At 37.0% G+C, this 21,504-nt stretch overlaps 1 protein-coding gene across 1 annotated transcript in view; it reads right to left on the bottom strand.

Annotated features, from left to right (window-relative positions):
* Positions 1 to 21,504, bottom strand: part of LOC129261591 (circadian locomoter output cycles protein kaput-like) — a 62,626-nt gene that overhangs the window by 3,588 nt on the left and 37,534 nt on the right. The window contains exons 6-11 of the mRNA XM_054899646.2: positions 18,108 to 18,313; positions 14,837 to 14,923; positions 7,449 to 7,558; positions 4,396 to 4,527; positions 3,342 to 3,635; positions 454 to 522 (exon numbers count right to left, since the gene is read on the bottom strand). Of these exons, the coding sequence (XP_054755621.2) occupies positions 454 to 522; positions 3,342 to 3,635; positions 4,396 to 4,527; positions 7,449 to 7,558; positions 14,837 to 14,923; positions 18,108 to 18,313 (898 nt within the window). The remainder of the gene's footprint in view (positions 1 to 453; positions 523 to 3,341; positions 3,636 to 4,395; positions 4,528 to 7,448; positions 7,559 to 14,836; positions 14,924 to 18,107; positions 18,314 to 21,504) is intronic.

Genomic DNA, 21,504 nt, shown 5'->3' with positions numbered 1-21,504 from the left:
CTAAACTGATACAGAGAGTGAATCATGCAAGCACTAATTCTACAAAAAAATATAAACAAGATTTATCTGAATTTCATAAAGAAATCAACTTTGAAGTGCAATGTTAATAATTAAGTTACAAGAAAAATAAAAATCAAATCAGCCTATCATAAAGAATTGTCTTTAGTGTGATTAATAATAACAACATCTAGCGGTACTTGGGTAATCAGGTTCAAGTCAAGACTAAACAGACATTTTAGTAAACAATGCAATCTGAATATACACGTTCTGTACAGAACATCTTATCTACGAGTGAGCTTTATCAATCTTTCAATTAATCGAATGCCAGTTCCATGCCAGGTGCAAATATTAACTGGCACAGAATTGGCATGATTTGTTGAATTGATGGATAAATTGGGTTAAATGTTAGAAATGCATGATGGGTGAGAGACAGGACACAAACACCATTCTAACCTGTAAGGCATAACTCGGCAAATCAAGAAGATTGGGTGTATTACAAGGCCACATAGCCCCAGTAGACAGCTGTGGTTAATAATGGCATGCAGAGATCATGGTCAAATAGACTGGTCAATAAGCAGGTTAAGGAGATACAAAAATAGATAGATAGTGAGAGAGAGATAGTTTGACAGATGGATGGATAGATAGCGAGTGAGAGAGAGAGGGGGGTAGCTCGAGAGACAGATGGATGGATGGTTAGATAGATATGTTGTATAAAATAAGATAGAAGGATAGACAAATAAATATGAACATAAAAATTGAAAGATAAAATACAAGGAAAGATAAATGAAAGATGGATAGACGGATTGATTGACAAAAAGATCAATAGAAATATGAAACAAAGGAGATAAGATAGAAGAGGAAAAGGGGGAAGAAGGACAAATGAATAGAGAAATCCAAAATACAAAACAGAAAGAATGATAGATAGATGATTTAAACTTTCAGAGAAAAATAGAGACGGGACATACAGTTCAAAGGTAAATAAAGAGTGAGAGCGGACAAGATTTTACACAAAAGGGGATGATCAATAAAAAGATAAAAAGTAGAGAGAGTAAGGCGGAGATTGAAAGGAATGCAAACAAATTGTTAGGATTGGTTAGATGCAAGGCAGAATTAAAATAGGTTAATAAGGCTGCTTCTTGATTCTGTAGTCATGGCAACGAGTCTTACAAGGTCATGAATTAATAATTACCCGCTATCATATCTAATAATCAAAAGTACCATGGTCTATGATTTTAGCCTTTCAATGAGTAGGTTGTATGTATGAATCCCAGCCGTGACCCAGCCGAGCAAAGATACTGCAACAAGATTGGACGAAGGTGGAGTCGTTTTACATGGTTTCCTTCAGCAAGCCATTCTTCCCCTATTTATTGCTATTTGATTTTTTGACAAATATTCAACAACATCCAAGCGAGCAATTCTTTTAAAACCTTTTTAATACAAAGATCCAATTTTGTAATAGGTTTGGACAACAATATTCCAAAAATAAAATCACATTTCACCCATCATGCTTCCCTTTTCTCCCTTTTATTCTTGGTTGTGTAAATTTTTGGGGGTTAATGGCCACCTAAGCCCCCCCCCCCTTTCTGTATGTCAGTGGATGTGAGTTCTTTGAAACTCAACCCCAAATCATGACGTTATATTAACTCAAGCTTTCATCGACAACAAATCAAGAAACTCACGAAAACATCAATCAAAAATATAAAACAGCAATCAGGGTTCCATTCATAAAGCCTTGTTATAATAACAAATACACAATTTCTATAAAAGAATTTTACCATCAGCCAAAAATGATAACAGTAGCTTTAAGCTGTTATTGAAAATTTGTTATTGGAACAAGTCAATATATAAAACGGGCCCTTGAACAGCAATCAGAAATACATGTAGATACTAAAACTAAGAAATTAGAAGCTGATTCACAGCGAAAGATACACACTTTAAAATCCAGTATGCATCCAGATGATGGAGAATAATTTTTTTTTTCATGAAATGCAAAATTATATATTCGAATTTATTGCATACTGCAGAAAGAATAATCTATACGTAAAATATCATCAAAAGAATTTGGCAGGCACACCAATACATGAGACCAACCAACCCAAAACCAACAATAAGTTACCCAAAACGAATTTTGAGATTTTCAATGAGTATGGAAAAAAATGCTAAGCTTAAAAATGATATATAACTTGTCAAAATTGATCAATAATATCCCAAACAGAAACTTGATTGAATGCTGAAGAAACTCAGCGCAAGTTTAAAAATCAAGGAGAAAACTGTGTTTGAAGTTTGGGGTTCACTCAAGCATGAGATGTGCACACTGTGCAATCTCAATGGAATTTCCAAGCAGTCCACAAAAACTGGTGTCAAAGAAATCTATCCATCTTGTTTTCTATTCCACTTTACAACTTGAAATTTGACAGTATAAGGAAGATGAGGTACATGTACCCTTTCAGATAAGTCAATTTTCTATTATTTAAAATTTTTTTTTTTTTTTTGCTTTTTAAAGATTTGGGCTCTTTACAGAGAACTTTCCCCAGGAACTAATTGTTGGTTAGGGGTGGCTTGTCACATATCTCTTTTATCGTTGCTGACATGTGCCAAACAATTTTGGTATAAAATAGACGGGGACCAATAGTCCTTTCTTGAATTTGGAAATGCAAAGTGCAAGATCTTCTATAAATTAGTTGATAGAAGCATGTGAATCACCCTCGACAACAGGAGAAATTCTAAACTACAAATCTGGATTAGAATTAAAGGGTTAGAAAAACAAAATCAAACAGAAATAGTACACAAGTAGGATCGGTCAAGAGCATTCTACTGGAATAAAAGAATAATGAGGGAAGGGAAGGAGGTGAGGGAGGGAGGGGCAGCACGCTATTAATTAATTAATTGATTCCTGTATTTATTCTCATGTGTTTTGAGTTATAAAGTTTTCTCATTAAAAAATGAATTGTCACTATATGGAATTTAAGGGAATTTAAGTGTTAGATCGCACTAATGGACAAGTTAGATATCTAATTTAAACCTACAGGCCTCGTTAAAAGTTCAAGCTAGCAGCAGCTAGAAGCAAGCTAGTAAGCTAACAGATTTTTGTAATAAGATGGTAAGAGGAATACAGGGATATAATCTAGCAATCTTCAAGCGAGCATGTACCATTTGCTAACTTGCAAATGTCCATTAAGTATTAAGCCACCAGCAAGTCAGAAGCTAATTACCAACTTGAAAGACTCTTGGATTGCTGTAGGGACATGTTGCCTACTTGCAGTAAGCATTCCCTACACACAACATACATGTATGAGTATGGGACAATTCATTGGTCAGTGGATTAAGAGTTTACTGCTTGCCTGATGCTGTGCAAGTTGTTCCATCGACAGCGCCTCGTGAGACGTCGGCTGTGGTGTGTGTCGTTGCTGTTGCTGTGGCAGTTGCTGGGGATGCTGGGAGGAGTGCGGCGGTTGCTGGATCCTCGGGGGTTCCAGCTGCTGGACTGAAGCGTTGGAGGGCGTGGCCTGACCAGCACCCCCTACAGGCGGGGTCTTGGACCCCATCAGTTGCTCCTGTTGCTGGATGAACATCTGACCGAGCATCGGATGGTGCTGCATCATTAACTGTTGCGCCGTCATCAGCTGTTGTTGAACCTAGGGTACAGATCAATAATTGGGTAAAGCTAACAATTATAGTATTTATTGAAATAATCATCTTAGCACCCAACTGACTGAATCGTATGTACATAAAAAAGTACCAATAAGTCACCATTCACCAATAAGTCAATTGTGGAGACTACGTCATAGGTGACGTGCGTGCCAATTTTCATCACGATCGCATGCTCAATGGCCGAGATCTGGGGGCTGTTTTTGCCCCCCCCCTCCCCTATGCAACTTCAAAATAGTATGTGCTATATAGGGTTAACCTGGCTTTTACAAATGATAAGCAAAGAATGCAAGTACTCCCCAAGGATTTCTGACATACCTGCTGCCAGTCTTACTGCTTTCAAAGAATAGTATTATAAGAGAAATGGGAACAGTTTATTACTTATTTTGAACAAAAAATCCAAAAAAACTGGTATAAAAGAGTGAAAGCACCCCCCTCAAAAAATTGAATTAAAAGGAGATCAGATAATAATAATAATAATGGTCAGTATTTGTATGGCGCATAACACAAAACAAATAAGTCTCGATGCGCTTGAGAAGACAAAGGAGGGGAAGATGCATGCATGAGGAATTCTGACATATCTGCTGCAGGTCTCACTGCTGGAGAAGTATAATATAATAAAAAAGAGAAAAGTGAGCATCTTAATTAAATTGGGGAAGAATAACTCTTCAACAACCCCCCCCCCTTCCAGAAAAATAATCGAAGTAAGGAAGAGATCAGATGCATGCATGAGGAATTCTGACATACCTGCTGCAATTCCTGTTGCTGTAGAAGGATGGCATCCTGCAATTTGTGATGTCTCATCATCAACTGCTCCTGTAGCTTCAGTTGGATGACAGTAATCTGCTGTGGTGTCAGATTACTGTCCGATGAGGCAGGCTGTAAACCAGAATAAAAGCACACAGTTTTCCAATGGTGACACAACATTTGCTCCTGTCTCGATATCTCAGAAGGCATAGGGTTAGGGTTAGGATTGTAACAGAGCTTTTATTTCAGAATAATGTAAAGATATGGATTAGGGTTTATTTAGTTTTGGAGGTTAGGTTTTATGTTTGACTTAATGTGCAGATTTTCTATCGGAGCAATCGTCACCGGGGGAAATATCATGGAACCCTACCAATACCCTTTCTCACAGGCAAAATTTTCTTTAACCCCATACTGAAGGTGGAGCTAAATGACAAATTAGCCCCACCTACAGTCCGGATTTAAGCTTAGCCCACTTCCTTTTCTCACAGCATTTTTACAAAGTGGGCTTAACCCAACTGCTTGTACTGGATTATGTGGCCCTGCAAAAAAGCAGGGTTGGCCAAGCAAATGCAGTGTTAAGTGTTAAAGGGGTCGAGAGTCGCTGTGAGAGAAGAACCCCCCCTCTCCCCGGTCAAGCCAAGGACGGTGCTCGATGTATGCCCCATGGGCAACAGAGCCAGCGCTGTCTAATCAGAGATAAAAACTTGTGAATGGCTACCATTAGTCCGGGATTACTGAATTTTCTGTAAGAAAAGCAAACATTTCCTTGGGTTAGGCAGAAAATTTGGCCTGTGAGAAAACGGGAAATTATAGGATGTGGTTAAGGACAGTAAAGGATTAAGAACAGTCCAGAGACAAAAAACAATGTGAGAAAAGGGCACAACTAATCTCATCCAATAGTGCACAAACAGGAAAGCATGCATCCCTTTTAGGCTATCTTGAGATGTATCAAAATAATCAACAGCACATGCAGATTCTGAAAAACATGACGCCTTAATTAATTTCCTATCGTGTATGAAGCAACATAACACTTCACATAAAAATAGTATACATGGATGAAAATCTATCACTCTCCGAGGTCAAATTCACTGCTTGCAACACAATCATTTCTCTTTCTTACAAGATTTTCCCTTTTACAATTTATGTATCATGTATCAGAAAAATAGATTGACAAAGAATGCCTTTTGAGGTAAGAAGTTTGCCAAATTTTCGTTGAAAAAAGGGCGATTTTAAGGTTTCCAGTGCATTGCTGATTTAGGGAACAATTTCCTCTAGACATTTACCATCATAACATGAAAGATACACTCCAATACCAATGAGGAAAATAGGTGTTGAGTAATTGTACTTTTTCCTTCTTATTCATGTTGTGTGATATTTAGGGCTTGGCATAAATGGATATTTGGCCCAAGCACACACTGTGCTTACTTTTGTCTTGAATGGGGAAGAGAGAACGTACATCTGGGGCTCCATTTCATGAAACTTGTTATAATAAGAAATTTGCAGGAACAGTTAAACGCTACTAAAATCCTTGAACATGATTGGCTGATTTTTTTTTATTGAAACAAGTCTTTATGAAAATAGAATGATGTCTTGCCTGACATAGCAAGCCAAGTATTCATGCTTAAAATATGGCTTACTGGGTAAAACATACAAATATTAATCAAAAGCAACTCAACACGAACTGGGGTATATTTAAATAATAGTTACAACTATTGCAACTTTGCCATGGTAACAGGGCTCAGCAGACAATTACAATCACGGTTTCCATGGCATTTACAACAATGGTAAAGTTGCTGAAGTTGTAAGTCTTTTATGAAACAGGCTCCTGGAGGACACATACACACAAAAAATGATGGTGTTTGCTGGTACGTGGCAGACTAGGGGTGAATTTTCATAAATACTAAAAGTAAGGAAAACAGGTATATCTTCAATAATATATTTCTCGAAGTTCTTGAAATATTGATTGTAATTATTATTATTAATGTGTATTAACCCTTTGTTTTAGCATCTCTAAATATATTAATGATAATAATAATCACAATGACAATAATAATAATGATAATAATAATAATAACAATAATGGTAATAATAATAATATGCAATATTTATCAAGCATTTGATATGGCTACCCTGATAAATATTCATAATCATTATTATTTAATATTACATAGGTTATGTAGATTCGAATCAGTGATAGGTCAATACGCCATCACGTGACCATAGCTGCGAGGATCGCATTTGTTATATTCTAGGTTTTGACGTCACCTCAGTGAATATAACTGCGTTGTATTGTCAATTGCGGCGTTATATTTATTAAGGTGACGTCACCCGCTGCTTACAAGTTGCGTAAACAGGGGTCCGTTGCAGAAAGAGTTGCGTTTAAACGTAAGTCAAAAAATCAATCGTCCCAAATGCGCGCTGTTGATTGGTTGAAAATCAAGTTTCCCATGATTTTAGAGTTGCGATTGATTGTAACTCTTTCTGCAACGGTCCCCAGGTAGTTTATTTGATTTACGCGCTAGTGTTAAAGCGTCGATTGCATGAAGAACGCGCTTGATGTATTTTTTTTTTAATCGATTATGACGTAGATGGATCAGAGCTGTAGCAAGAATTTCGGGTTGGAGCCAGGTGATGAATGCAATCTCTGATGGCGAATCCACATAGACTATATAATAAACAGATATTGCCTGGTCTATCGTTCTAATAAATAACATTTTAACTCCCCTCCGAAGCTATATTTTCCCTTGGGAAAAATATAAGTCCATCGGGGAGAGGAAATGTTATATTCAAACTCTAGGTAGGCAATATCTGTATAATATAACACAAATACATTAATAAATAGATAATAAATGAAAAGTAGATAGTATATTAAAGAACAAAAATATATAGATATAAAAATCATAGTTCTTATTTCTATTTAATAAAAAGTGGCATTTTGAAGGAAATAAAACAGGGCTTAATCCTATCCCTATGACGTCTGAAATGCAATAACTATATTGAAATCTGTTACAATGGCAACCAGTGGAGCTAAATACCGTTGGCGGTATTCATACCTGTTCTTGCGGAGGACCGTTGTTGGGAGGAAACATTCCTGGTGCCGACGATGGCTGGGTTACCATGGCCTGGGGGAGGGGCTGCTGAGAGGTGTTGGATGCTTGTGAAACTATGAACCAAAAAATAAAACAAAAATATTATCAGTTAGCCCAGTCAGGGGCGGATCCAGGATTTTCAAAAAGGGAGGAGGGGGGCGCACATTTTCCCTCAGAAAATTTGACAAGCAAAAGAAAAGAAGGTTTCACTCAAAAAATGAAGCTAATTTTGTCCCACATAAGATTTGATAGGCACAAAAAATATAAGAAAATAACAAGATTTTCAGGAAAAAAAGGTCCTCACTTAAAGGCATATATTCCCATTAAAAATATTTGCTGTGACTATTAAAAGGGGGCACACTTGTGAGTGAACGACATATTTGCATTAAAAATATTGGCTATGACTCTAAATGGGGGGATGTGCCCCAATGGATACGCCAATGAGAATATATAAATACAAGTCAAGAAGTATGTTTTGCAAAGAGTAAAGTGTGATGAAAATACTTTAAAATTCCCAGTTGCATGGGGTATAAAAGGCATCGCCGCATTAGAAAAGGAAATGTGTGTATTAATCAGTGAGATTGTACGTAACATATCATGTGGGTGTTGGCATTTGAACACAAAGTTCTAAGTCACACTTAAAAGGGAAGTTAACCCTGATGAAGTTTGTTGTCAAAATAGCAGTAAAAATAACAAAAAACATTGGTGAAGGTTTGAGGAAAATCCATCATAGATTAAAGGGGAAGTTCACCTTAAAGAAAAGTTTGTTATAAAAATAGCAGAAAAAATAATAAAAAATATTGGTGAAGGTTTGAGGAAAATCCATTACAGATTAAGAAAGTTATTAGAATTTCAAGTTTTGGATTTGTGACGTCACAAACGAGCAGCTGCCCCATATGTTATGTAATATAAAATACATAAATTTCAATTTTGAATGGTTCATGATGACTTATTTTTGTTTAGAAACGGGTGAGAAATGATTTGTCTACTAATATACTGAAGGCACAGTAAAAACAATTTTCAATTTTCTGAGAAAATGACATTTCATTGATTTTTTTAACCATACCATATGTAGGAAATCTGCTCGCATGTGACGTAAAAAATCAAGTAATCAAAATTCTTACAACTTTTTTATTCTTTGATGGATATTTCTCAAACCTTCGGCAATATATTTCATTATTTTTCAGCTATTTTTAAAATAAACCTTTTGTCAGGGTGAACTTCACCCTTTAAGTTGGTTCTGGTTTATTTGATACGTCATAAACAAGCAGCAACCCCCTATGTTATGTTATATGTAATGTATAAATTTTCATTTTTTTTAAACGGTTTGTGATGACTATTCATTTCTTTCAGGAGCGGGTGTAAAATGATATGTCTATTGATATAGTGAAGGTAAAATAAAAAATATTTGCAGTTTTCTGAGGAAAATGACATTTCACCAATTTCGTACCATACCACATGTAGGAAAGCTGCTCGCATATGTGTTACCAGTAAATAAAAATAAATCAAACTTCTAATAAGTACCGGGTAACTTTTTTATTCTTGGGTGGATTTTTTCAAATCTTCACCAATATATTTCATGAATTTTTGTGCTATTTTTACAATAAACTTTTAGTCAGGTTGAACTTTCCCTTTATTATACTCTTTGTGAAACACGCCCCAGGAATGCCAACCTAAAAGCAGTGCATTAATCATTTTGAGGGATGAAATAAAGGATATTCTAAAGGGGAATACTTCTCACGGGAAACCAACAGTCACTTGGAAAAAGTAAGTTTGACTGTATCTCTAAACCCTCCTTCAGATGTTGCTTAGAGAAGTGCAAAATATGATGCAGCAGCACTAGCGTACCTACGGGGGGGGGGGGGGGGGGGGGTTGGCAGAGGGGGCAGACTGCCCCCCCCCCCCCCCCCCCCCCCCGACGACTCGAGTCTTGGAAGACTTTTTTTTTTTTGCTTGTCAAATTTATTTCTGGTACGAAATCCTTTATTTGTGGTTGAAGACCTTTTTTTTTTTTTTTTGCTTGTCAAATTTTTTGGCGGACGAATTTGCCCCCCCTGTGGAAGATCCTAGGTACGCCACTGTGCAGCAGTGACACAGGACAGAGACAATTTTCAAAGGCATTACAAAAGGCTGTGGAGAGATCAACTTTTCACAAAATAAATGTTACATACGTATATATAGTGGCATGAGTTTGTCCATGCACCTTTCCACAGTGCATATTACTGACAATGACGCCATTAACATCTACAATGCGCATTTATTATACACAATAATAAACAGTCAAACCTGTCTATTGAGGCCACTGGGAAAATGGAAAAAAGTGGCCACTAAAAACAGGTAACCTTTATATCGTAGACACTAAGAGGATCTTCAATACATAATGGTATTCCTTCTAATCTTTCCTTCTCTCTCTGCCTTACTTTCACCACTGTCTTGTACATGTGTTTTATTATGTATACTATTAAATTCTACTATTACAGTGTTTGAAATTTAATGATGAACATATTTCGCACTAGGATATTCCGTACTAGGATAAGGGGATGATATAGCAGCATATATACCTTTCATCATTATCCACATGCATTGTGGATTTTAGGAGTATTAAACTAATTGCAGAGAGTTATTAATAATTTACATGTATATTGATTATTCATGTGAATCATTTCAATATTGTTACGATGTATTGTACTTTTCATCTTTGTGTATACTTATTGTTAAAGCCATTGGAAACCAAATTTCTTTGTATGCATGCGTATATTGACCAATAAAAGAATCTTGAATAAGAGACAATTTCTGTGGCCACTGAAGACAGGTTTTCACTATGAATAAGAGGCCGCCAAGATATGATTACAGAAATGCATGAATATCATCTGTACCTATGTATGTATGCATACATGATAATAATTCTGTTCAAGGCTTTGAATGGATAATGGTACAAAAACAAATTCACAATGTATTGCTAGTGCATCAAACTTGTAGTGAGTTCCGCCTATTAAACAAATGAGTAACATTATTAGAAATCAATCCTCACAAAAGATTTCAATAGCAATAGCAAATTAAAATTGTCACTATTACAGCATACCGAAAAGGCTAATAAACATGGACATAATGCATTGATGGAATTGTATGGGTAATGGCAACTTGCTTGCTTGTGTGAGTAGAATGTATAATGCACTCATGAAGGAAGCAACAGCTACAGAGAACTTCAAAAGCAGATCAATAAAATAATCATTTTTCATACACAATGAGATGCATGATGAATATCAATCAAGGAATATCTGCTATAGGTCTACTTAATTCAATGGAAACGAGCCTCATAATGCAGTACTTTAAACATGTACCGGTACCACTTTTTGTTGATGTATTTCTTGATTTGAGTACTGATGTTGGCGTTAGCGTAGGCTGTGTGACCAGACTTGTGGATTGAGCAATAAAAACTAAATTTAGAAATATGATCGTGATAAGGACACGTTAATACCGAGTTGATGTAAATGAAAAATGTTTTGAATATTGAAAAACTGCAACAAATTCAAATCATGCAGGTGTATAATCTCCTTTGTTAAAAAAAAATCACGGATTTTTTTCAAGTCCATATATAGCCGGACTCCACAATACAGTTCTTTCCCCCAGTCTCACAATCTACTTCTCATTAATATGCTTTTCACACTGCATTTCCTTAACCCCATACTATCTTTTTTTCGATTCACACTGTCTTTCTTAACCCCATACTATTTGCTTAGCCGGGGTTAACGCCTTAACCCCGGACTACACGTACGTGCAGTCGCCGCTGGCTAACGTCAGCTTAATGGACGACGCCATATTGCCAGATTTGGCCCGCGCCCTCTCCGGCTAACGCTCGGCTAAAGCTCGAACGCCATTCACCCATACACTAATTCCCCTTGATTACCGTTGTTAAAAACCTCTGTCAAATCTTTTCCAGCATTTTTATGAATTCGCGATTGATGTTTTTCCGTTTATCAGATATCCTTCATTATACACATATTTTTTTCATATTTATAACATTTTTATTTTAATCACAATTTTAGTCCAAACGCGGGTCAGTTTTTGTTAACCCACGTTGTTTGTGCATGCCCACGTATAGCCTTACGCGTATTGAAAGGAATGATGTTGGGTCGAAAAACAGAATTGTTATTGTTTGTTCCTTGTTTGTTGGGGATGAAACTATGATGGCGACCAGTCACGTTTGACTGTACCGCCAAATAGTTAAGATTAATTAATTAAGGTCAAGGTGAGATAAGAGAAATGAGCAAGGGGCATTGTGGTGGGGGAGGGGGAGAGGGAGAGAGGGGGGGGGGGGTTACGAGGGCCGAGTGGGGATACAGTTTCATCATGCAGTACAGGGCATCGATGAACACTTTTATTTTTTTCTCCAAAATATGGAAAGTGACAGAATAATCAGAAAAAGGTTGATTGGTTCTGATTTTGAAAAAAAAACAGAATTTATCAAGATTGCCGTTATTCTTCATGGTTGTAGAATTTAATTTAGTTTCTCTGATAAGTATAATTCTTTCAAACAACTCAAATTTTGATTAATCGTATTTCATTTATTTCACTCTTTTCTTTCGCCTCGTTTTTTTTTCTTCCAAAAAACCAGGGAGCTGAAAAATATGAGAGCTAGAACCTAAAGATATGGGGTAGCTATGACGTTGGAGGGGGCGCAGCCTCATGCACTTGCAGATCCAAATCAATTTTCACAGGGGACACTTAGAGTAGCCCCTATTTCTTTAATATTATTTTTACAAGCAAAAAGAAGTCAATGAAGACATCAGGCCACCGACAGCTGCCTCGTCAAAGGGGGGGGGGGGGCGGTCGATTATTTTGAGTATTTTTTTTTCATTTTGTCCTCAATAAGGGGGGGGGGTTCAATTAATTCTATATACACTTCTATTGTCTTTATATATGGGGGGGTCTGCTACTGAGCATGTTTTTAAAAGGGCTTAATAAGGGGCTTAATACAACAGAAATTGTACGATTTAATACAATAAAATGTATCATCGAGGTTAATACTAAATTAATACATAATTAATAATTGTTTTAATTGAAAATGAAAATAATAAAGGCACCCATAGATCTTAACATCTCATAAATACAGGCCTAAACCTGTATTGGAAGTTGAACAGGCATAAAGTATAAATGTTTAGCTATATAGCTGATGCTTTGATCCCGCAACCAAATAATGTTATCATAAACTAGTAAATGTTATATCAGTCATGTCAGTGGCGTAACAAGTGAAAATAATTGAGGGTACGTACTACGATATGGCGTATCAGGCAAAATTTATAAAATATATAGTTGCAAGCAAGCGACATAAGCATAATTTTGACTTTTGGTTACAAAAATCCAATTGAACAATTTCGCAAGATTCTCTTACCTTTTCCTTTTTTTTCTTGTTCGTGAATTGGGGGCATGCAAGACCCCACCCCCCCCCCCATACAGCACCACTCTTTGTTGTCACTGTCTAAAATTTGATTTAAACTTTGAGAATTTGAATTTCTTATCTAAGTAATCCAAAGGGATAAGACAAAAATATTTGCAGATTACTTATTTCAAAGTATGTTTATACCTATAACTCCCCAACTCTGCTCTAGCTGCACTGCACGTTGCCTAACGGCCTTCCACCAAAGGGCCAGGCCGACTCGCCCCGTGAGCAAGTGACCGCGTTCGCGTAAGTTCACCCGAAGCCATGACTAAATTCTGACCATAAACATCACCTAACTAATCACTCTCTGACAATATTTCAAAGTATCTTTTATTACAGTCGATCCTTTGGGCCATTAAACGATAATATTTCCAATGTTATCATGACAAACAATTTTAATGAGATAGTGGCATTGTAGAAAAAACAAATTTATAAGCACGAAATGGCACCAGATAAATCATCAAACATACAGCGCAGCGTTCGGGACTGGTGAGTGGTACGGCTCTCTTGGAGTTTTCGCCCCGACGAATTCGGCGAAAACGCTACCATTGCGCCGTGCGAATGTTCAATCTGCGGCTCTCAATCAGAGACTCGAATGTCTCTTTTTGCATTATCGAAAATGTATCATAGACTTTGTTTGATTTGTTTACAAGTAAGTTGCATATCCGTCGTGATAATTAGGAAAATCCATGATGTCTTCTTCTAATTCTGTAAAAATTACCTCTTCAAAGTGCCTGTGTCAGAAAATTGCCGGAAATCGTAAAAACTTGCCTAAAATGTCTCTTTTTGAAAGTTCATCCATGGTCTGGAAAAAAATGTTATAATTTATGTAGACGTATACCGTAAACAAATACATCCTCGATCACTGAAATTAAGTGTTTGCTAAGCTTTTATATCTCAGACCGCGTTACCATGGCAACTTGGGAAAACCTTTATTTTTTACTAATAAAATTCTGGTTTTAAGGGTCATTTTAGAGACATAAAACTAACCATATTTTGAAGTATTGGGTTTAAATTTCACATAAAACTGAATTATCTATGTTTATACTTTCGTATATGAATATTCATATTTCTTGTAGAATCTTAGTTTTTGATTGGTCAATGTTTCAGTCATGGATAATAACTGAGCGTTAAAAAATCTGAAAATGCGCATTTTATCGGCAACCAACAAGCAAGATGGCGGAACACATTAAGTTGGCGCTATGCACGTACGTGACTATCATACAGCTCATGAATATTGATGATTTTACCATACAGAGCGCGAATAACATGCAATTTCGACTTCTGTGATTGGCTAATGCTTAGCCCTATTTCGTTTCACACTGCATCTCTTAGCACTGCAACACCACAATAAGCCGGCTAACCCTGCTTTTTTGCAGGGCCAGATAGTACCGTACTATTTACCGTGCTAGCCCACTTTGCTAAAAAACGTAGTGTGAAAACGAAGTGGGCTAAGCTTAACCCCGGAGAATTGGTGGGGCTAAGGAAAAAAGTGCAGTGTGAAAAGCATATTACAGACACTCAAAGGAGTAATGCATAAATTTTAATGCTCATTTATACAAAAGTGTCATTATAGTCTCCCCTATTTTGCATCTTGGTGGACCCCCCAATTGGTGGTGAAAAAATGGAGAAAGAAAAGAGAAAGAACAAGAAAATGGGAAAAGAGGAGGGGACAAAAGGGCAGAGAGAAAAAAAAAAGGGGGGGGGGGTATGGGAAATGACAAATAAAAATTATCCTCGCTCTCCGCAGTCAGCTCTGTATCACATGCTTTAAGTGTGATACTCAGTACATTGTATGTCTGTGCTTCAATGATTTGTCTGGAAAAAAAATAGCAAACATATTTTTATACAAATGGAGGATGACTGTCGGCTCTGAGCTTTATGTGCAATGAATCTTATACTACAAACATACCAGATTGTGAAGGTGAAAGTCCTTTCTTGCTTTCTGTGTGCGATAAACTGGGTGGTTTCAGACTGCTTGTGCATGATATACTTTCATCTAAAAATAAATATAGGAAACAAAATACAGAGAAAGGCTCACAATATGTGTTGCAACTAATGAGCATAAATTATAAAATAATATTTAATGAATCAAAAGCATTTATGTAGAAGATATAATTTCACCACAAAAAAGAATGGAGGATCATGCTCAAAATAAGTTTTTATAAACATAATGTAAATGATCAAATCATTTAAAAGGAGTCATGGTATAGTTACAGTTGTGCTCAAAAGTTAGTGAACCTCTTCACAAAATACACTCCTTCATGTTGTGTGTTGAGTATAGACAACAGCATGAAAATGTTTGGCGAACCCAGGGAAATAAACTTTCTTGAATGTAATATTTCATCATTTGAGTTCACAATTATATATCCTAAATATGGTAGAACTTTAAAATATGTTCCTTTTCTGGTGGGGTTCACTAACTTTTGAGCACCACTGTATGTGCATGATAATTTTTTTTTTAATAGTGAAAAATAGTGAAATGTTCAAAACATGTACATTTGTGATGAAATCAAAACAAGAAATCAATAAAGCATTTTGGTTGGCACTTGTGTGATGATATAACTTCATACAATACAAGAGTGCCACAATCTACAAAGGAGAATCAACACAAAAACATTAAATCTTAAAACAAAGGTAAAGCAGGAAACAAGCATAAAGCTAAGAATAACAGAGCACAAAATTTTTATAATTGTTAAAAAAATAATACCGTATTGATATGTATTATATAGGCCTACCTTGTTTTACAATCACTTTGCATAGACATTCTATGAAAATTAATCTAGAATACATTTCAAAAAACAAAGCAATAAGGTCTATGGTTTACATGTTAGGATGAAAATATGGCAGTGAATACAAAGAAAGTTTTGAGGTAAACTTGCATAGATCTAAAGTTGAAAAATAACAAGTTTCAGAATAGCAGACTTACTCTCTCCAATAAAGAGATGTCATATAGACGGCAAATGGAGAAGTTACATATATAATCAATCTATCTCTCCTTCAGTAAACTCGTTAAGCAAAACAACTTGAAGAAAAAAACGGAGGAGGAATATTGCCAGGCAACAAAAGGGATCACTGTGCACACATGTTTAAATGAGATAGTATCTATTATGGATCGGTTCGCCTGCAAACCACTAGTTAAAAATGTCTGATTACACAGCTTGGGCAAGTGAAATCAGGAGGGGGTGGAATATATTGAGATGGGGGATATATATCTCTCACGGAATATGAATCATGTATATGAGATACTATCAATTAGAAGCTTACCCTCAACAGAATAGCAGGAGCAAGACCTTTGTGAATGCCCGTGGCATAAAATTACCATGGTAGATTTCTTTTGTTTAAAGGTAACATCTAGTTTTATTTAGTGAGAAGAATATCGAACTCAAACTGGTTGAATTAATGGTCTAAAAGATTAATGTTGTCTGCCTTGCAATGTATTGAAGTGGATGCTGGAGCAACAAAAGTTAAATGTTCAAGAAATTAAACAAAAAAAATGTTGCTTCTCTATTGGGAATGGATAATCTTGTCAAAAATAATATTGATCTCAATAAAAAGAATATTGGTATCAAGTTGGTTGAATAACGGTCTAAAAAATCATATTGTCTGCTTTGGAATGTAAATGAAGGTGGTGCTGGGGCAACAAAAGTTAAATGTTCAAGAAAGTTTAAAAAAATAATTGCTGCCACAATGAAATGGATTATCATCAAAAGTGATATGATATGACTTCAAGAAAGAGTATTGATCTCAAGTTGGTTGAATTATGCTCTACACTGTCAATGAACAAAGTTGGTGCTGAAGCAGCAAAAGTTAAATGTCCAAGAAAGCAACAAAAAAAAACATATAATCTGAGCAAACATTGCTTCTTAAAGGAATGGATTATCTTTGCTACCATTTTAATAATGGATAATCATAAACCCTGAAAGTATTTCTTGACTCTTGTGACCTTTGACTTTATGACCCTAAAAATTGAATCAGACAACCACCACTTCCATATGCATACATGAGCCAAGTTTGAAAATGAACTGCTTTAATAGCGAAAGAACCAGGCATTTTCAGGTATTCCATGGCTTACGTGACATTTGACCCTGTCGGGATACCAAAATATTGCCACTCCAGACACGCATGCTTGGGACCAAGTTTTGAAGTTGATCAAATGAACAATTATCACAAGAATGAGAACGGAACAGGCAACAAGCAGACATATGGATGAACAGGTATGAACAACACATTCATCAGCCAAGTTATGTGTCTGGCTCTTGGAAAAGAAATTCAAAAAAAGGTTCTTGGTCTTCAACTGGTGATATCATTTATAATTATTATACTAATAGTTACATTTATACAGCGCTTATTACACTTTGTTTCTAAGCGCTTTTCTTTCTCCATTCGATTCCTGCTGATTCCGAATAAGTGTGACGGGGGTATAAAGGACGCTAGGCCTCGGTGGGATTCAAACACACTGATTGCAAGGCGAGATTCAGAACCGCTGCACCAAGATCGACGCTTACACTGGCAAGTCTCTTTTAGCATTACGCATAAGAGCACAAATAGGGCCAACCAACCTACGGATAGGTCTGCTTCTCTGGTTAGAACAGAAAGTTGTATTGGTTCAAGAACATCCTTAACACCACACTTTCGCGCATTGCATAAAGGCGTTTCTTCACCGATGCAGTGCACAAAAACGTTTTGCTAAGGGTGTACTTGCACCGACACCACGGGAAGTTTTACAGTAATCAATTACTTCTGCCGCTCTTAGTTGTTCCCAAATTTCTTAATGTTAACAGGCCTACATGTAATTACTTAAATGCTGAGTTTACTTCATTTCAGGTGGCAGATCTACATGTACATGTATATAAAGCTTTTTCGCTTTTCCTTCTGTCTCTTCAATCTGTAGAGGGAAAATTTTCTTCACCAAATTTGATTAACATTATTGGTCTTATTAAAGAGAAAGCCTTCAACCATGTTCTGTACAGTCCTATGATAAAACAAAAATCTGCTACACAAAAGAATTATGTAACAGATTAAAAAAATGTGGAGCAAATTGCTTTGCAATACCAGGAAAATGATTCCTGCTTTAAATTATTATATTACTTTGTAAGTACTTTTTTATTGAAAGTTGATGGTAACGACTGAATAGTGATGTGTCAAAGGTCTGAAAAATCATGCCACATATTTGATCCTACCTGTGCTCCATGACTGCCATCTCTCATTCTTGCCTGTGCTGAACAACGGCATGTTGAGGGAAGAGTTCGCCGAGACGGACGTCGACAGCGATGCCGATTCCGAAGCGCTGGAATCCCAGAGATTGGTACTGTCGGAATCCGCGCCGCTCATTTTGCTGTCGGCCAGTTCCAACTCTTTGTTGATATCGTTACGAACATCTGCATAACTGGGGAATCACACAACAAACGAAGGAAGTCGGTCACAGATTTCATAGTGGAATGACCAAGTGGAGCATGTGGAATGTTACAAATCCCATTATTACACTTCATTAATATCATTATCATTATTATTATTATCATTAGTATTATCATTATCATTATTATTATCATTATTTGGCCATAAAAAACATACAAAAATTGTACAATGTAAAAAATACAATTTGAAATTGAATAGTTAAATATTAAAAGTAGAAATGGAAGAAAAGAAAAGAGTTAGAAAATGTTTTTTCCATGGGCCAGGGCTCGCAAAAGTCATTCAGTTTCGCATTTCAACAAAGTTACAACTTAGCAAATACAGTGTACATGCATACAAAGAGGGGAGGAACAAGGATGTCTACAGTACAACTCCAAGTTGCCTGGGAAAGTAAAACAATTAGTGTAGCCCGCAGGCTTTCCGAGCCCATCAATCCATTTTCTATATAGAATTGCAGCTTATTTCTGACAGTTCCCTGAATAAAGGGGATTTATTTAGATTACTATGCAGATTTTCTATAGGAGCATATGCAGTAAAAGTAAGTACGGATACCATGGGAAAAAATAATAAAAAGGCTGCTGAATCAAGCCCATGTGAGTTTCAATCATGAATATTCATTAGGTGGGTTGATGATGTCACATCCTCACTTTGACTTTTCTTATTTTATAATATTATGATATCATAGTTGTTTCATTATTTCATACATGTGTGAATAATGTGTAATAATATATCTGTAAAGTGCTTAGACACGTTGTTTCGATGTATTAAGCACTATAAAAGCGGATTATTATTATCATTATGTGTTTCCTTCAAAACAAAATAAGTCACAGCAATAAATGTCTAATGCATAATCAGTTGTCAATCCAACTGTTTAAGCTCTTGGATTAACAAATTGAATAAACATAATTTCATGCAATAAAATACAATAGAACAAGTGGGGATATCAAATCATCAATTTGCTCATTGAATATCCTTGAAAAATCGCCTAGAACTGTTTCACCGAAATAATGTAAATCTTAAAGTCATAATCTTAATGTCATAACTTAGTTTATATTCCTTGTCCAATTTTCAGTGTTTTTTTTTGTGGATTGTCTGTTCAAATCAAATTATTTTCTGACTAGAGTACCCCTTTAATGAGTGGACTAAGATCTTGAATGTAATTCTTAATCTTACTTAGAATCAAACACAAATGATACACAACAATGAAAAGTACATAGGGAACACGATACAGTATAAATGTAAAATGAGTACATGTACATGAAGATGTTTCATACTCTGAAACTATGAAAATACTTACCATGATTTTCTTATTTACGAGATAACTGGATATACTCATTTGATTTGCTAGTTCATTACGATTAACTTGCACGCCGAATAAAAGTACACAATTTTTCCTGCGCGCGCGCAGCATCTCCCTACACACACACTATCCCAAGATCATCACGCAAATAGGTGTCCATTTCCTCTCATGAGCCTGAACGCAAGACATGTTGCCACGCAAGGCGAGGGGCCGGTGGGAGGGTTCAAATGAGTATATCCAGTTATCTCGTAAATAAGAAAATCATGGTAAGTATTTTCATAATTTACTATCAATAAGTGGGATATACTCATTTGATTTGCTAGACCAACACGGATTCAACGTGAAGGGAGGCATGTCTAGACTAAGAAAGTGCATACAAAATAGGGAGATTAAGACACGAAAGGCCGCTGCCTTAAGGACAGAGGAGGCAAATAAGGCCTCATTTGAAGTAAGGTCCTTAAGAACAAGGAATTAGAAGAGCGCCAAAAAGGCGGTCCTCAAGATGTCGTCTACGACGATTCAATAGAAGGAGACCAAGAAGAAACGATACTATAGTATCATGGGCCCTCGGCCTAGTGTCAGAAGGAGAACATCATCACCAACTGACTTGATCGTTTCAACAATCCAGCATGAAATGATGTCTCGAGAAGCTGCCGCAAACGGCTCGCGCGACAATACAACCAACTGAACAGAGTTGGGAATTGTCTGAAGAATGGCAAACAAAGACAAGGGTTAAAAGCCACGCCTAATCTACGCCAATCCCGGCAAATGTCCGGGAGCGATGCATAAGTATGCAAAGCTACGTACTGTAAATGGTTACAGATAAACAGATACAGGAGGGATCTCGACTGATAGACAGACGAAAGATACCCTGAAAACCGACCCAAGAGGGAGTTAGTCAAGCGTCAAGAACGACCGACAGGCGCCATGACGGACTAAACCATACAAGCTCAACGTTTGAGAAGAAACTCAAGAGTTTGTAAGATTCGGATTGAAGGTATTAATCATCCGTGACCGGAGGGATGATAATCGCCGATGATCAATAAACGATCCGACTTTGTTGAAAAAAATCGACAAGAATCGTGATCGGAAGACTGAAACTTGAACGGTTCAGTAAGTGATCAATCAATCAATCCGAGAAGGCAACAGTGAGGCTAATAAAAGCCATGGTCGGGACACCGGCTTAATAAAATAAGCCAAGCCGCAACGATGCAAACGTAAGGAATGCCAGATATCTCAGAAGCCCCCGCGTGGGGGAAAGCGCCCAGAATTCGATATCTGTCTCAAAAGCATGAGGGCAGAACATCTGCAGAATTCTGATAGAGAGCTGTGGCAGGACGTTTCCAGCGGTCCGATAAGGACATGGAACGGCAGAGAGTAAGGTTGAAGTAAACCACTCGTAAGGCAGTCAAAGTGTCGAGAAAAACGACTGAGTGCCATCATGTTAATAAGAAACTGCCACGGACCTGCTGTCTATGTGGAATAGAACAGTCTGGTCAAACAGCTCAACTGGGCGTGTCGGAGAAAAAAACACGGCTCGCATCACAACATAACAAGTGTGATAGACCGAGCGGTCGAGAGAGGACGCCGGATCCCATCTCTCCCGTACTAAATAAAGCACCCGCGGCGGGAGAGGTGGCTTGACTGAAGCCACCATCGGCGAGAGGGCCTGTAAGGCTAGGCTGCGATGGATGTCCGCTGAGCGGAGCAATCCCTAGCCGCAGCAAGCGTACGCCAGAGGTGAGCTGGCGAAAAAATGCCTCTGTCATGATCTTACGTGTAAACGACAATCAAGAGATGTCGGTCACGATGATGCTCTGAACCAACAGACATCGCCAGACATGATACCTCAACAGTTACGTTCC

The sequence above is a fragment of the Lytechinus pictus genome, chromosome 5, assembly GCF_037042905.1.
Source record: "Lytechinus pictus isolate F3 Inbred chromosome 5, Lp3.0, whole genome shotgun sequence".
Lineage (NCBI taxonomy): Eukaryota > Metazoa > Echinodermata > Echinoidea > Temnopleuroida > Toxopneustidae > Lytechinus > Lytechinus pictus.
Note: the sequence above shows the minus strand (reverse complement) of the source record. Positions and strands in the feature narration are given on the sequence as shown.